We start from the raw sequence: 17,573 nt of genomic DNA, 5'->3' as shown, positions 1-17,573 counted from the left end.
CATGAAATGTCAGTCTTGTCACATTGAAAGAGAAATTTCATTATTTAGACAGCACTCGCCACCATAGATCAATTAGGCTCTTTGGTTTTGAAAACATCAGATGCTTTTTGATCGTTTGGAGGGTGTTTGCATGCAGCGAATGTTTCAGCACCCAATCTGTGCCAGCAAAGTGTGAGTTCCTAGCAACACGAACAAATAAGATGCAGACCCTGGTCTCAAGAGCTTCGTGGGTTGCCAGGGCTGGGCCTGGAGGTGTGGCTGTGTGTGTGGAGGTTGTAGCAGGGACTATGATGTAGGACTCAACAAAGCACATTTGCTTTTTACCCTCCAGGTGGTGGCTACATTGGGGACCACATCCTGCTGCTCCTTTGACAACCTCTCAGAAGTGGGGCCCATTTGTAAGTATCTGTTTAAATTTTATTTGGAAAAAATTTTCCTGATATCCAAAGACTTTAGTGAGCTGCCTTTTTGGGCTCTCCTAATAATATAACATTAACTTAATATTATATTATACCATTATATAATAATATATTATAATAATATATAACTGACTCATTGGAAAAGACCCTGATGCTGGGAAAGATTGAAGGCAGGAGGAGAAGGGGATGACAGAGGAGGAGATGGTTGGATGGCATCACCGACTTGATGGACATGAGTTTGAGCAAGTTCCGGGAGCTGGTGATGGAGTTGCAAAGAGTTGGACATGACTGAGCAACTCAACTGACTGACTGATAATATATAAATGTAACATATAGTAATATACCATATGATAATATTAACATCATGAAACTTATTGTGGGATAGTCTGCCAAACTCTTCTCATGTTTGTAGTGGCACAAATCTCCTTAAGCTTAAACTCCAAACACTCAGAATTTGGGCTAATTGGACAACAGTTAACCTTAGCTGTACCAACACTGTTGGTAAGTAAAATACCACGGTGATATCGGATTGCAAAGGCTGTGTTGTCCCATTGAAGAGAACCAATCTTGCAGATTCTCAGAGGGTTGTGTGTGGGATGGCAGGAGAATTTCTTGTCCTTGGAGTAAGTCTTCCAGCATCTTTTTTTTTTTTTTTTTGCCTTCTTAGAATTCCTGAATATAGGTGAGCAAATAAAGCAATTAAGCAAATCAATTTAAAAAACAAAACAAAACAAAACTAGATTCCTCACAAGAAGAAAGTGAGCTTTGTGTGTTTACTGGGAGCCTCCCTGGAGGAAGGCATGGCCACCCACTCAAGTATTCTTGTCCGGAGAATCCTGTGGACAGAGGAGCCTGGCAGGCTACAGTCCATGGGGTCACAAAGAATCGAACGTGACTGAGTGGCTAACAGTTCACTTAACTTCCCTCTTCCCTCAATGGAGCATTAAGGTTTTCTTAGACAGAATTCAGAGAATTCAAAGGTGAGCCGGGAATTAAGTGGCTTGGACTGCTGCTGGAAGGCCTCTCCTCAGGCAAGGGCCCAGCTTATTAGCATCCTCTCTGTCCTCGGGGCAGGAGAACCAGCTCCCTAGCTGCAGGCAGAGCTGCTGCCCAGGGCTGGGGGAGGCAGGTGGCAGGAGCCCCCTGGAGGGCCTAGATGTTTCTGGGCCACGCTGTGGCTTGTGCTAGGCATTCAGTCGGCTGCTGGGCCTGGCTCACTCCAGGGGTTTCTCAGCTCTCCTCACCTGGGTGCACCTGTGGACCGTACTCAGGGGATGCAGGGGTGGACCATCTCCCCACTACCATGAGTGATGGCTGGGTGGCGTGTGTCGAGCTGGCCGCAGTCACAGCAGCTGTGCTTCAGCCCAGCTGCCCTTGTGGCTTCACTTCTGAGCTCTGTCCCTACCTGCAAAGTGCAGTCAGAAGTACCTGTCATTGTGACCTGATGGGATTCTGAGTGAGTTAACACACAGAGAGGGTGTGAGGCAGGAGGGTGGGGGGAGCCCTTGGGATTCAGGAACTGTGAGGCTGTTGGCTGGCGCACCAGGTGGCCGCGGGCGTTCCTGGCCTGTGACCACGGGCTCTAGCTCCCTAGTCGTGACCATGGTGGACGGCTGTCCCACCCGCTGGCTGGAGTCAGAGGTGCAAGGCCGGGGTTGGAGGCCAGGGAGGAGGGACAAGCTGGCTGTGGCCATAGGCGTGGCTTCACGGGATGCAAACCCTGATCCTGGGCCAAGGCGCTGGGCCACTGGATTCAGATGTCAGGCTGGGAACTGGACGTCCAGGCCCCGGCCGGCGGATGGCAGTCCACGGCTATTAGATTAGAGGGCTGAGAGCCCCACGGGGCACAGCCCACAGGACCCCGCCCCCAGCACTGGCTGCTCTCCTATCCTGGGGCTCCCGTGGCCCCTGGGGCTGGGGGCTGTGGGAAGAGCTGGATCACTGAGGGGCTTTTGGTGCCAAACATAGAGGCTGTTCCCGGGGGGCTGAGGGATCCGGTGAGCACCACTACCCTCCACCTACTGCCTAGGCTTATCCAGGAGGGCAATTTGGACGATTCTACTTATTATTGGCAAGGCTCTTATGAACCATGGATGGTGTCCTCACAGTGAATGAGCACCTTTTACCTGCTTGCCCTCCTCTGAGTGTCATTTTCTTGCTTGTCACCAAATATTTAGCATTCTTCAACTTTGGATAAGACCAGGTCAACCTGGTTCTATAGTGTGATCAGAGAAAACCATTAAAATAATTCAGATTAGTTGTCTTGGCCAGTATTTGACGAAGAGGCTCATCAGAACCTGGTCTTCTCCCAACTACTGCTTTAGGAAAGATGCTTTTTTAAAAAGCAATGTTTATTATTTATGTATGTGCTCCAAGTCTTAGTTATATCACATGGGATCTTCAGTCCTCATTGAGGCATGTGGGATCTTTGGTTTCAGCATACAGACTCTTTTTAAAAATTGATTATTTCTCTATGGCTGCGCTGGTTCTTCGCTGCTGTGCACGGACTTTCTCCAGTTGCTGCTGGCAGGGCCTGCTCTTCAGCTGCTGTGCACCTGCTTCTCCTGACGGGGGCCTCTCTTGTTGCAGAGCACATGCTCTTGGGCCCTTCGGCCTCAGGGGCTGGGGCCCACGGGCTTACTTGTTCCACAGCATGTGGGGTCTTCCTGGACCAGGGGTTGAACCCATGTTCCCTGCATTGGGAGGTGGATTCTTGACCACTGGATGGTCAGGGAAGTCCTGTGTGAACTCTCTATTTACAGCATGTGGGATCTAGTTCCCTGACCAGGGATAGGCCCCTGCATTGGGAGCACAGAGTCCTAGACACTGGATCACTCGGGAAATCTCAGGAAAGACACTTTCTGTTTAGTTTCTTTTGAAACAATTTGCCAGTGAGACTGCTTCAGTTGGTCACCTTGGAGTGATCAGTGGAAATTCCTGGCAGACTTTATTGAGAAAAGGGTAAGAAACAGAAAGCAGAGTTGAAGGCAGACAGGCAGAAAGTATGAGGTGGGAAGCTGAGGCGGAGGTCCCGGGAGTGTGGAAGGGGATACAGGGCAGGCAGGATGGAATGGCTGGTGCAGATGCACTGTCTGGGGGATGAGTCCTAGCAGACACGGCCTTCCCCTCCCCAGAGCCAAGGGCAAAGGCCAGATCTCCTTGGGGTGAGGCTAGTTCTCTCTGCAGCCGTCTTTCTGGGGACCCCCTTCCCACCCGAGGGCCCTCTGTCTTTCCCCACCTACTGCCCGCTCCGAGATCTCCTGTACCCTCTGGAGTGACGCAGCCTTGGGGGCTGGCATCATTTCAGCCCCCTTCTTGGGGTCTGAGGTCAGATCTCCTCTCCTCATCTTCCCAGGCGAGGCCCAGCTAAGGAAAGGGGTTGTGGTTTTACTGTGTGACAAGTGTCTTTCTCACGGGGTGAGGGCTGACGGGTCCCCAGAACTCCATCCCCCCTCCTGCCCTCATGGCTGTATTCCTTCCTGCCTTGTCTGCCTGAGCTGGGCGCAGACCCTGGCATCTGTCAGGTTCTACCCAACTGCCTCTAACAGAAAATGCAGTTCTCTGACAGCGGCCTCTGCAGCCCCACAGAGAATCCAAACTTGCCCTGAGAGTTTGTGTCCATCCTGTACGCGTGTCTGAAGCTTCTCCCTCCCTCAGCAGAGCTGAGCTATAGCAGCGACAGATGACAGCATTGCGTCCGCAGTGCTGGCCATTGCGTCCTTTCCTGATCCCATTTCTCCTAAGGCTTCCTGCCCTTTCTGGCACACAGCCACATCTGAGGGGGGCTCTGAGGGCACCCGGGGGCAGGCACTTTAGGCTGCACCCAGTGTGACTCTCTGGGTTAATTATCATTGTCCCAGGACACAGTTGATCTTAATCCAACTTTCGTTGGATTTCGACGAGGGCTTTCGTTCCTTCCATCCTGAAGTTCAAACTGAATCTCTGCTTTGAAATGTGTCTTCCATCTTTTATCAGCAGAATTCAGAACTGGTCCTCACTCCTCATAGCATTGTGTGTGATGAACCAGCATCACGCAGGCAAAAGTGAACTGAATCTATTCACCTGCGTGGATGCATTGGCAGGTTCCGACCCAGGTCTCCCGGGGCAGCATCTGCCCCCATAAGGGAAGGAGCCCAACCCTTGATCTAGACCCACCACCTCTCCTGCTTGCGTATTTCACAGCCGTGGGAAGCACCCAGTGCGGAGGCTGGGAATAATCACAGTGATCATGTTGTTCCTCGCTGAGTCTGTCTAGTGTCGTGATGGATACAGTATGAGTGTCACCTGGTTTATCCCTCGGGGTCTTAGTGCTGTTTTATCTCCATTTGCCGAGAGCAGAGTGAGCCTGTGGCATGGCAGTAAGGCCACACGGCAGTGGGCACCTGGGGAAGGGATTTGAACGCAGATGCACCCGAATCGAGGAGCACATTCAGACAGGACTCTCCCAGCTCAACGCTAGAAGGTTCCTGTCCTGTGAGGCCCTTCTAGCGTGGCTGGAACACAAAATTCACACTCATGAAAGGAGCTGAGAAGATTCAGGAAGCATAAAATAGGTGCCTGGACTTCCTGTGGAGATGGAGCGGGGCAGAGAGACCAGTGGGGACTGTGGGTGGTCCCCACCTCAAGAGATGCTTGTGGGAAGGGCTTCAGAGCCCAGAGATTTGGAAAGAAAGTTCGCAGTGAGTGAGGCTGGGAGAGCGGATCAGAGTGCATACCTGGAGTGGATGTGGACAGCGGGATGCGAGTGGGGTATGCTGGTCTCATGGAGCTCTGCTGGGCCTGAGGGTCACCTCTGAAAGTCCAGGTGCTCCCTTCGCCTCCATGCATGTGCTGCGTACTGGTCCCCATGCCCAGCGCTGTCAGGCCAGCAACAATGAAGAGCTGCTGCCTCAGCATCACCGCCTGTCAGGGATGCAGAAATTAGACCAACAAACGCTATTGACAGACGATGTTCAAAAGGTGCTGGGATGGGACGGGTGCTTGACTCTGGCACGGGGACATCCCTCCAAGAACTCACAGGTCATTTCTGGGCTTCAGGTCATGAGGAGGGCTTGTGGCTGCACGTGGATGCCGCCTACGCAGGCAGTGCCTTCATCTGCCCTGAGTTCCGGCATCTTCTGAATGGCGTGGAGGTGAGTGTGCTCTTCAACAAGATCACTTTTATTTATTTGCTTATTAAAGTTTTTATTGGGGGGTAGTTGCTTTATACTGATGTGTTAGTTTCTGCTGTATAGCAAAGTGAATCAGTTATACATACTCAGTTCTCTGAGATGAGCTCAATGGGCAGGAAATCAACAGGACCATTTTTTAAAGGTATATATACTGTGATCAGTGATTAGTCTTTATAAGGTTGTGATACTTTTACTTTTTGCTACTGTGGTTCGTTTCAGCAAGTGATTTCCATACCCATTTCTGTGATGTTTAGAAGTTACACCTCCCTGTGACAGGGGGTGAGAACCTTCCTGGTTCCAAAAACTGTCTTCTCAAAGAAGACACGCCTGATGTTTATACTATTTCCTAGTCTGCAGATCCTGGGCAGAGTTGTCATGATACGATAGATTTTTAGTTCATAAGATGATGGGGAAATATTTAGGAAGAAAATAACATCTTGATGCATTTCAGATCAATGGGTAGTTTTTAAAAACCAGCCCACCATTCTATTCAATCTAAGTCAATGTCACAGTCGTGTTCTGATCATGCGACTGAGCATGATGTTCACCTTCATAGAGATGGAACGAGCAGCCATCAGTGCATTTAAATGTCCCGGGCATGCTCAGAATTTGGAATATATGGCCTGTAATGCCTCCTAAAACATCTGATTCTTTGAGAAACTGCGATCAAAATGGTTGACTTCTCCAGGGTGCAGACTTAACACACAGAGATGATCTTAGAGACGGATCCTAATAAATTATTCCAGACCCAAGCAGGTTTTCATTGTCAGCAGCTCACAGGGCAGGAGGTTCCTTCTTGCTGGGGACTCAGATGTACATGCAGCGAAGGGCCCAGAGCAGCAGGCTTTGTCAGTAATGACTTTATGCTCAGAGACAGGGGTTTCTTGAGACCATGGCCTCATGTGGTGCAGGAATCAAGGGTGTTGTCTTGGGATTGAACAGCTGGTTTGCATCCTGGCTTTGCACCAAGACCAGCCTTGTTCCCTTGGGCAGGCTAGTAACCTCTCCACACCTCACAAAATGGATTTCATAACCCAGCCTCCTTTGAGGGGTTATTATAAAAATCAGAAGCGTTAATCATATTTAAAGGGCTGAGAAGCAGCCCCCACACACAGCAAGCTGTACACACAGTACATGTTATTCTCATTTCCCACTACAACCTGGAGAGACTGTCCCTCCAAGCCTCTCTCTGATCTGTTGTCTGCTGCCAATCAATTTTCTAATGACTGATTTGAATTCTCATAACACCATAATACTAGAAAAGTAGGTATCAGTGGTATATAATACAAAATTCTCATCTTTGAAATGACTAATCCTTTTGTCACTGATGAATGAAGATGCATTCTGGTTTATGCCTCTATCACATCCATCCATCCATTCACTCATTCATTCAGTAATTACTTATTGATCTCTGAATGAGTGCAAGGGCTAAGATCAATCCTCGGGGGTACAGGGAGGCCTCTGGAAATCTTGGGAAGGGATGAAAGTACATGAGAAGTTCTGGTAACAGGGTGCTCACACTGACTCCTGTAGTTTATGGCTGATAGGTGGGTGTTTGGTGCTGAGAGATGAAGAAGAAATCTCTCCAATATGTGAATATGTTTTGTTGTGGATATGTGTATGTGATGATACATACCACTGGGAATGTCTCCCTCCCCTGGGACCTCAATAGACCAAGGGCAAAGCATCCATCAGGACGCCTGTGCCCCTCCCAAGGCCTGGTCTTTTCTGAGGGTCTAGAGTAGAATTTCATGATCTGTTCCCACTACACTCTTCGCTATGAACCAACAACTCAAAGTTTCACTTTCATGAGGTGGTGTCTAATTGTCAGACCACCGGCGGTAGTGGGGCAGCACTCCACCCATCTCTCTGCAGTGAGTTCCTATCAGTATCAGATAGGGTTTCATACCCAGCTGGGAGGGCCGGCTGCTCAGCTGGCAGATAAGGGACTGTAATATCCTGTCTACCCAGCCCAGCCCTGCTGATAAGCGCCTTCCTCTCCATCAGCAGGAAGAAACATCCCTGTGGGTAATGAAAGACAGAGAGGTTTAAAGAGATCAGCCCTCAGGAGGAAACTAATGAAATTCCTAGCAAACAAAGCCCTTCTTTCACCTTTTGTTTCTCATTATCAACAAATGAAACTCGTTGTCATTTCCTGCCTCTTTCTCAACTCTGCTTTTTATTGCAACCTGGAGGGAAATGAATCTGCACCCCTAGAGTGGGTGGAGGGGTGAGGTGGCCATCAGCAGATCCAGTGTCTGCCCTCCCGCCCCTCCTGGCCCTTTGTGTTCTCCTGCCTCCTCCTGCTCCTCCCTTGTCAGGATGGAGGGGAGGTGTCCCAAAGCCTCAGGGAGACTTTGAAGCTTCCCCTCAGGAGATTCCTCCCAACTGGGGTCTCAGCAAGGCTACTGTCATCATCCGCTTCAATTATAGATGCAGGCACATGGCCTCAGGTGGACTCAGGTCCTGTTACTCAGCCAGAGGACAAGCCAGGGGCACGTGCTCTGACAAGTCAGTGAAAACACAGACTGCCCTAGTCAGTCTTGCTGGTTGAAATCTCTTATTTGTCCTACTTGAAAATAGGTTGACACTTGAACTTGACGAGTGACCCTAGAGCCAGTTGTTGGCAATTGTTACCACTGGTGTCCAGAGACCCTCTCACTGTTTTGAGTATAATGAACGTGGATGGTGTCTTTGGAACGAAGAAGAAAATATTTAGAGAAACAAGAACAGTTGTTGCTCTATTACATCCATATTGGTAAAAGAACCATCCAATTCAATGAAAAATGGGCTGATCCTGATTGCTGTATATTAGTTACGATATTTTCATTTCCCATTGTTGATCATGGTACGTATACTCTGAGAACTTTGCTAGTTCATAAAGTTTGGGAACCATGCATGAAGTATTTTCTAAGCTGAATCAGTCCAATTTTCTGCCACAGCACCTGTGAATTAAAATTCCAATTGTCAAACAGTCTAGTAGTTTGAAATGTGGATACATTTTATGTGACTTCAGACTATGCAAAATTGAAAGTACACAGCATAAAATATGAATAACATCTCATTTTATGTGGAAAAGTAGAACTATGACTTTCCTCAAAAATGAATTGGGATTTGCCAGTGTCAAAGCAGGAGAGCCCACTGAACTATAAAGTGTGTTTGTGTTGCTTCTTGGGGGTGGGCATCCTCATGGATGATAGAAATGTCCCATGACCTTTCATATGCTTTGAAATTCTGCATGTTTTATGTTATCCAAGGTCTTTGAAAGGCATCCCTGATCCAAATATGATAGCCCTACACCAAATTAGGATTAACCCATTTAAATTTGCATATATTTTTAGGAAAGCCTTAGATATTATCTAATTCCAATCCCTTACATAAATTTCCATAGAATAATGCTGCTGCCACATCAGTAAATAAAGGGTGTTGCAGCCATCCAGACTTCACCTCACAGCCGCCCCTGAAAGGGAGCCTTGTGGGGACTCAGGACAGGAATGCCAAGCACACTGGCCCCAGGTAGCTGAGATGCCCATCAAGGTAATGATTTCATTGAGCCCAGACTCATGGAACTTCCCACACAAACAAAAGCCCTAAATTCCTTAACTTGACATGTTTTGTTTCCTTGTCCTCTGTGATAAGTCACTTTCGTCATGTCTGACTCTTGAGTGCGACCCTATAGACTGTACCCTGCCAGGCTCCTCTGTCCATGGGGTCCTCCAGGCAAGAATACCGGAGTGGGCTGCCATGCCCTCCTCCAGGGGACCTTCCTGACCCAAGGATCGAACCCTCGTCCCCTGCATCTCCTGCGTTACAGGCAGATTCTTTACCACTGAACCACCAGGGAAGCCCTTGGTTTCCTTTGATTGACAGTACTGGTTTGATGTTCCAACTACCTGATCTCTGCTGCAAAAACCCCTATATAGCTTGGCCTCCCCTTTCCCTCTTCAGGGCAGTCCCTCGGAGTGACCTGAGATTGCTGTCTTCTGGGCTTGGAGTCCTGGGAAAGTCTGTCAAATAAAGCATAACTCTCAGCTTTTAGCTTGTGCTTTTTTTACAGCCAAAAACCTGATACCTTTTATGCCCGGTGGGCCATAGTCTCCTCTGGTTCTGTGGGTGTGCCCTGCAGGGTGCCCCCAAGGCACAGCCCTACCAGCTCAGCGAGTCTCTCCCCTCGCCCTCTATGAGCAGAGCCTGGTTTAGGGCCACCTGTGACGTCATTTTATAAGCCCCGCCCAATGACTGCTCTCGCCAGTTCTCTGGACGTAACCAGAGCTGCTCGAGAGCACAGCCACTTTTCCATCACATGGCTCTCCCACCTCTATGGCCCTACAACCACAGAGCAGTTACAGGGTTTGCACCAGATGGTTTCTGCATCACCCTCAGGACCACGCTGAGGCATTCACAGCTGTTATTTCATGACTTTTCCACAAAGCAGGACTCCCATCCAGGCACAGGGAGAAGCAGTTGTGCCCAGATGCCAACCCATATTCTCTGGCTCCAAAGCTCTTCTCCTCCCTTTGTGCCTCAGCCCGGAATTAGATATATTAGCTTCATGTTTCATGAGATAGGATTTGAAATGGATGAAATGAGGCTCAGGTAGCTGGGATAGCTGCCCAAGTGCCCATGAGCCCAGACCCCGCAGTTTCAACTGATTCCCATTCTGTCTGACTGATCAGACTATTTTTATTTGAGAATACAAACTGTTAATTACTCTGCATGAGGTCTTATTTTTAGCTAAGCATTAATAATTGAAGTGTTTTCTTTTTGTTGTTCTTATTTCTTGGCAGTTTGCAGATTCATTTAACTTTAATCCCCACAAATGGCTCTTGGTGAATTTTGACTGCTCTGCCATGTGGTAAGTTTCCCTGTTCACTAGATGTCAATTACACTGCAATAATGCTGCTTCTTAGACAAGTTTATATGAAAGAAACCTGGCAGGTGAACTGACATTGCTGGGGAAACACACAAAACACTACCTGCCTGCATCTCTGCACAATGGGTAATGTTCTTACTAAATCTTACCCTGTCATTTGCTGTCATCTGGAACATATTGGCACAAGAGAAGTTTAACAGAGAAAAATCTGATCTAATTTACCTAGTATTAACAACAACAGCAAAATAATACAAATTAACCTTAGTACTTACTTGTAATTCATTTGCTTCTATGTTTTTATTCTTAAATGTTTAATAAATCTAAGTCTAAATGCTTAAAAGCATTTGCTAAGCAAAAAGAAGAGTAATTCTATTTTCTAAGAAGTTTCCTGGAAATTCTTAATAGCCGTACCATCAGCACATTGGTTATATTTAGAGCGAGAAAAAAGAATTCAGAAATTAAAGGGGATGACATTTCACTGCACTGATGATGTTTAAAGAAATAATGAAAAAAAAAAAAAGAAATAATGAACACCAGAGTAGAATGGCATCACTAGAAAATGTTGCTTCTTAGTTTATTAGAGTAAGAAGTTGGTTAATGAATCCTTAGATCTAGGAGTTTCTCATGAATTTTGTGCAAAATTGTTTATTGTGTAATTAAGGGAATGGATTTCCTCCTTAAAAAGCTGAGGAAAGCAACTGAAGTCGGTTCTCCAAGTTCACCTTAACTTATCTATCTAAAGATAAGCTGCACTCAGTGCTTCGTTGTTATTGGTTAGTCACTAAATCGTGTCTAACTCTTTGTGAGCCCATGGACTGTAGCCCACCAGGCTCCTCTGTTCATGGGATTTCTAAGGCAAGAATATTGGAGTGCATTGCCTTTTCCTTCTCTGCAGAATCTTCCCAGTCTGGGAATTGAACTTGCCTCTCCTGCATTGGCAGGCAAGTTCTTTACCACTGTTTTAGGTCCTCTTTGGTCAGTCTTAGCCACAAATTCTGATACATGATTTTAAAACCCATTTGTATTTGGGTTAAAGTTCGTCAGAAATACTAATAAGAACTTAGAAAAGCTATAGCTTTTATGAATGTTGGTATTCTTGTGGTTGTGTTTGCCTATTTTACCTAAAGGAAAATGCTTTGAGGATAGTTTGTGTGGTGTGTCAAAACTCCCTTTGCCCTAACTTTAAATTGGGTTGAGATGGAATTCTTTTCTGCTGGGGTATTTGATCAGGTGCAGACAATGTCTGAGGGCTTCACCGGTGGCTCAGACAGTAAAGAATCTGCCTGCAATGCAGCAGACCTGGGTTCAATCCCTGGGTCAGGAAGATCCCCTGGAGAAGAGAATGGCTACCAACTCCAGTATTTTTTAAAATTAATTATTTTAATTGGAGGCTAATTGCTTTACACTATTATAATGTTTTGCCATACATTGACATGAATCAGCCATGGGTGTACATGTGTTCCCCATCCTGAACCCCTCTACCACCTCCCTCACCATCCCATTCCTCAGGGTCATCCCAGTGCACCGGCCCTGAGCACTGTGTCTTATGCATCGAATCTGGACTGGTGATCTATTTCATATTTGGTAATATAAATGTTTCAGTGCTATTCTCTCAAATCATCCCACCCTCGCCTTCTCCCACAGAGTCCAAAAGTCTGTTCTTTATATCTCTGTCTCTTTTGCTGTCTCACGTATAGGGTCATCGTTATCATCTTTCTAAATTCCATATATATGCATTAATATACTGTATTGGTGTTTTTCTTTCTGGCTTACTTCACTCTGTATAATAGGTTCCAGTTTCGTCCACCTCATTAGAACTGATGCAAATGCTTTCTTTTTAATAGCTGAGTAATACTCCATTGTGTATATGTACCACAGCTTTCTTATCCATTCATCTGCTGATGGACACCTAGGTTGCTTCCATGTCATGGCTATTGTAAACAGCACTGCAATGAACACTGGGGTACATGTGTCTCTTTCAATTCTGGTTTCCTCAGTGTGTATGCCCAGCAGTGGGATTGCTGGGTCATAAGGCAGTTCTATTTCCAATTTTTTAAGGCATCTCCACACTGTTCTCCATAGTGGCTGTACTAGTTTGCATTCCCACTAACAGTGTAACAGGGTTCCCTTTTCTCCACACCCTCTCCAGCATTTATTGCTTGTAGACTTTTGGATAGCAGCCATTCTGACCGGCATGAGATGGTACCTATTTGTGGTTTTGATTTGCATCTCTCTCATAATGAGTGATGTTGAGCATCTTTTCATGCGTTTGTTAGCCATCTGTATGTCTTCTTTGGAGAAGTGTCTGCTCAGTTCTTTGGCCCATTTTTTGATTGTGTCGCTTATTTTTCTGGAATTGAGCTATAGGAGCTGCCTGTATATATATATATATATATATATATATATATATATATATATATATATTTTTTTGCCTGTATATTTTTGAGATTAATTTTTTGTCAGTTGTTTCATTGCTATTATTTTCTCCCATTCTGAAGGCTGTCTTTTTACCTTGATTACAGTTTCCTTGTTGTACAGAAGCTTTTAATTTTAATTAGGTCCTATTTGTTTATTTTTGCTTTTATTTCCATTATTCTGGGAAGTGGGTGATAGAGGATCCTGCTGTGATTTACGTCAGAGAGTGTTTTGCTTATGTTTTGCTCTAGGAGTTTTATAGTTTCTGGTCTTAGTTTAGATCTTTAATCCATTTTGAGTTTATTTTTGTTATGAGCAACCTAGATAGCATATTCAAAAGCAGAGACATTACTTTGCTGACTAAGGTCCGTCTAGTCAAGGCTATGGTTTTTCCAGTGGTCATGTATGGATGTGAGAGTTGGACTGTGAAGAAGGCAGAGCACCAAAGAGTTGATGCCTTTGAATTGTGGTGTTGGAGAAGACTCTTGAGAGTCCCTTGGACTGCAAGGAGATCCAACCAGTCCATTCTGAAGGAGATCAGCCCTGGGATTTCTTTGGAAGGAATGATGCTAAAGCTGAAACTCCAGGACTTTGGCCACCTCATGAGAAGAGTTGACTCATTGGAAAAGACTTTGATGCTGGGAGGGATTGGGGACAGGAGAAGAAGGGGACGACAGAGGATGAGATGGCTGGATGGCATCACGGACTCAATGGACGTGAGTCTGAGTGACCTCCAGGAGTTGGTGATGGACAGGGAGGCCTGGCGTGCTGTGATTCATGGGGTCACAAAGAGTCGGACATGACTGAGCGACTGAACTGAACTGAACTGATGGTGTTAGAAAGTGTTCTAGTTTCATTCTTTTACAAGTGGTTGACCAGTTTTCCCAGCACCACTTGTTAAAAAGATTGTTTTTTCTCCATTGTATATTCTTGCTTCCTTTGTCAAAGATAAGGTGTCCATAGGTGCATGGATTTATCTCTGGGCTTTCTATTCTGTTCCATTGATCTATATTTCTGTCTTTGTGCCAGTACCATACTGTCTTGATGACTATAGCTTTGTAGTATATTCTGAAGTCCAGCAGGTTGATTCCTCCAGTTCCATTCTTCTTTCTCAAGATTGCTTTGGCTATTTGGGTTTTTTTTTTTTTGTATTTCCATATAAACTGTGAAACTATTTGTTCTAATTCTCTGAAAAATACCATTGACAGTTTGACAGGGATTGCATTGAATCTATAGATTGCTTTGGGTAGTGTACTCATTTTCACTTACTGATTCTTCTTATCCATGAACATGGTGTATTTCTCCATTTGTGTCATCTTTGATTTCTTTCATCAGTGTTTTATAGTTTTCTATATATAGGTCTTTTGTCTCTTTAGGTAGATTTATTCCTAAGTATTTTATTCTTTCCATTGCAATGGTAAATTGAATTGTTTCCTTAATTTCTCTTTCTGTTTTCTCATTGTTAGTGTATAGGAATACAAGGGATTTGTGTGCATTAATTTTATATACTTTACTATATTCATTAATTAGCTCTAGTAATTTTCTGGTGGTGTCTTTAGGGATTTCTGTGTGGAAGATCATGCCATCTGCAAACAGTGAGAGTTTTACTTCTTCTTTTCCAATCTGGATTCCTTTTATTTCTTTTTCTTCTCTGATTGCTGTGGCTAAAACTTCCAAAACTAGGTTGAATAGTAGTCATGAGAGTGGGCAAGCTTGTCCTGTTCTGGACATTAGGGGAAATGCTTTCAGTTTTTCACCATTGAAGATAATGTTTGCTGTGGGTTTATCAGAGATGGCTTTTATTATGTTGAGGTATGTTCCTTCTATACCTGCTTTCTGAAGGTTTTTTTTTTTATCATAAATGGATGTTGAATTTTGTCAAAGGCTTTCTCTGCATGTATTGAGATAATCATGATATTTATCATTCAAGTTGTGAATGCAGCGTATCACATTGATTTATTTGCAAATATTGAAGAATCCTTGCATCCCTAGGATAAAGCCCACTTGGCCATGATGTATGATCTTTTTAATATGTTGTTGGATTCTGTTGGCTAGAAAATTTTGTTGAGGACTTTTGCACCTATGTTCATCAGTGATATTGGCCTATAGTTTTCTTTATTTGTGGCATCTTTGTCTGGTTTTGGTTATTTGGGTGATGATGGCTTCATAGCATGAGTTTGACAGTTTACTTTCCTCTGCAATATTCTGGAAGAGTTTGAGTAGGATAGGTGTTAGCTCTTCTCTAAATTTTTGGTAGAATTCATCTGTGAAGCCATCCGATCCTGGGTATTTGTTTATTGGAAGATTTTTTATTACAGTTTTGATTTCTGTGCTTGTGATGGATCTGTTAAGATTTTCTGTTTCTTCCTGGTTCAGTTTTGGAAGGTTATACTTTTCTAAGAATTCATCCATTTCTTCTAAGTTGTCCATTTCATAGGCATACAGTTGCTGATAGTAGTCTCTTAAGATCCTTTGTATTTCTGTGTTGTCTGTTGTGTTTTCTCCATCTTCATTTCTAATTATGTTGATTTGATTCTTCTTCTTTTTTCTTGATGAGTCTGGCTAATAGTTTGTCTATTTTATTCATCTTCTCAAAGAACCAGCTTTTAGTTTTGCTGTTTTTTGCTAGTCTCCTTTGTTTCTCTTGCATTTATTTCTGCCTTAATTTTTATGATTTCTTTCCTTTTGCTAACCCTGGGGTTCTTCTTTTTCTAGTTGCTTTAGGTGTAAAGTTAGGTTATTTATTTGATTTTTCTCTTGTTTCTTGAGGTAGGCTTGTATTGCTATGAACCTTCCCCTTAGCACTGCTTTTACTGAATACCATAGGTTTTGGGTTGCTGTGTTTTCATCTTCATTCATTTCTATGCATATTTTGATTTCTTTTTTTGATTTCTTCTGTGATTTGTTGGTTATTCAGAAGTGTGTTATTTAGCCTCCATATGTCTGTATTTTTATTAGTTTCTTTTTTCTTGTATTTGACATTTAATCTTACTTCATTGTTATCAGAAAAGTTGCTTGAGATGATTTCAATGTTTTTGAATTTACCAAGGCTAGATTTATGGCCCAGGATGTGATCTATCCTAGAGAAGGTTCCGTGTGCACTTGATAAAAAGGTGAAATTTATTGTTTTGGGGTGAAATGTCCTATAGATATCAATTAGGTAATGGCACCCCACTCCAGTACTCTTGCCTGGAAAATCCCATGGACAGAGGAGCCTGGTAGGCTGCAGTCCATGGGGTCGCTAAGAGTTGGGCATGAATGAGAGACTTCACTTTCTCTTTTCACTTTCATGCATTGGAGAAGGAAATGGCAACCCACTCCAGTGTTCTTGCCTGGAGAATTCCAGAGGCAGTGGGCCTCCGTCTATGGGGTCGCACAGAGTTGGACACGACTGAAGTGACTTAGCAGCAGCAGCAGCCCATTGTGTCATTTAAAGTTTGTATTTCCTTGCTAATCTTCTGTTTAATTGATCTATCCATAGGTGTGAGTGGGGTGTTAAAGTCTCCCACTATTATTGTGTTACTGTTAACTTCCCCTTTCATATTTGTTAGCATTTGCCTTACATAATGCGGTGCTCCTATGTTGGGTGCATATATATTTATAATTGTTATATCTTCTTCTTGGATTGATCCTTTGATCATTATGTAGTGTCCTTCTTTGTCTCTTTTCATGGCCTTTATTTCAAAGTCTATTTTATCTGATATGAGTATTGCTACTCCTGCTTTCTTTTGGTCTCCATTTGCATGAAATATCTTTTGCCAGCCCTTCACTTTCCCTCTGTATGTGTCCCTAGATTTGAGGTGGATCTCTTGTAAGCAGCATATATAGTGGTCTTGTTTTTGTATCAATTCAGCCAGTCTTTGTCTTTTGGTTAGGGCATTCAACCCATTTACATTTAAGGTAATTATTGATAAGTATGATCTTGTTGCCATTTACTTTGTTGTTTTCCGTTCGAGTTTATAAACTTTTTCTGTGTTTCCTGTAGAGAGAGATCCTTTAGTGTTTTTTAAGAGCTGGTTTGGTGGTGCTGAATTTTCTGTTTTTGTTTGTCTGTAAATCTTACCACCCTTATGGCAGAAAGTGAAGAGGAACTAAAAATCCTCTTGATGAAAGTGAACGAGGAGAGTGAAAAAGTTGGCTTAAAGCTCAACATTCAGAAAACTAAGATCATGGCATCCGGTCCCATCACTTCATGGGAAATAGATGGGGAAACAGTGGAAACAGTGTTGGACTTTATTTTGGGGGGCTCCAAAATCACTGCAGATGGTGATTTCAGCCATAAAATTAAAAGCCACTTACTCCTTGGAAGAAAACTTATGACCAACCTAGACAGCATATTCAAAAGCAGAGACATTACTTTGCCAGCAAAGGTCTGTCTATTCAAAGCTATGGTTTTTCCAGTAGTCATGTATGGATGTGAAAGTTGGATTGTGAAAAAAGCTGAGTGCTGAAGAATTGATTCTTTTGAACTGTGGTGTTGGAGAAAACTCTTGAGAGTCCCTTGGACTGCAAGGAGATCCAACCAGTCCATTCTAAAAGAGATCAGCCCTGGGTGTTCTTTGGAAGGGACGATGCTAAAGCTGAAACTCCAGTACTTTGGCCACCTCATGCGAAGAGTTGACTCATTGGAAAAGACTCTGATGCTGGGAGGGATTGTGGGCAGGAGAAGAAGGGGACGACAGAGGATGAGATGGC

At 44.3% G+C, this 17,573-nt stretch overlaps 1 protein-coding gene across 2 annotated transcripts in view; it reads left to right on the top strand.

Moving 5' to 3' along the window:
• Positions 1-17,573, top strand: part of DDC (dopa decarboxylase) — a 99,507-nt gene that overhangs the window by 47,398 nt on the left and 34,536 nt on the right. For both annotated transcript variants that reach the window (XM_005678877.3, XM_013963104.2), the window contains exons 7-9: positions 332-398; positions 5,457-5,551; positions 10,378-10,445. In XM_005678877.3, coding sequence (XP_005678934.2) covers positions 332-398; positions 5,457-5,551; positions 10,378-10,445 — 230 coding nt within the window. The remainder of the gene's footprint in view (positions 1-331; positions 399-5,456; positions 5,552-10,377; positions 10,446-17,573) is intronic.

Source organism: Capra hircus, chromosome 4 (assembly GCF_001704415.2).
Source record: "Capra hircus breed San Clemente chromosome 4, ASM170441v1, whole genome shotgun sequence".
NCBI classification, from domain to species: Eukaryota; Metazoa; Chordata; class Mammalia; order Artiodactyla; family Bovidae; genus Capra; species Capra hircus.
This window is presented reverse-complemented; position numbering and strand designations above follow the sequence as displayed.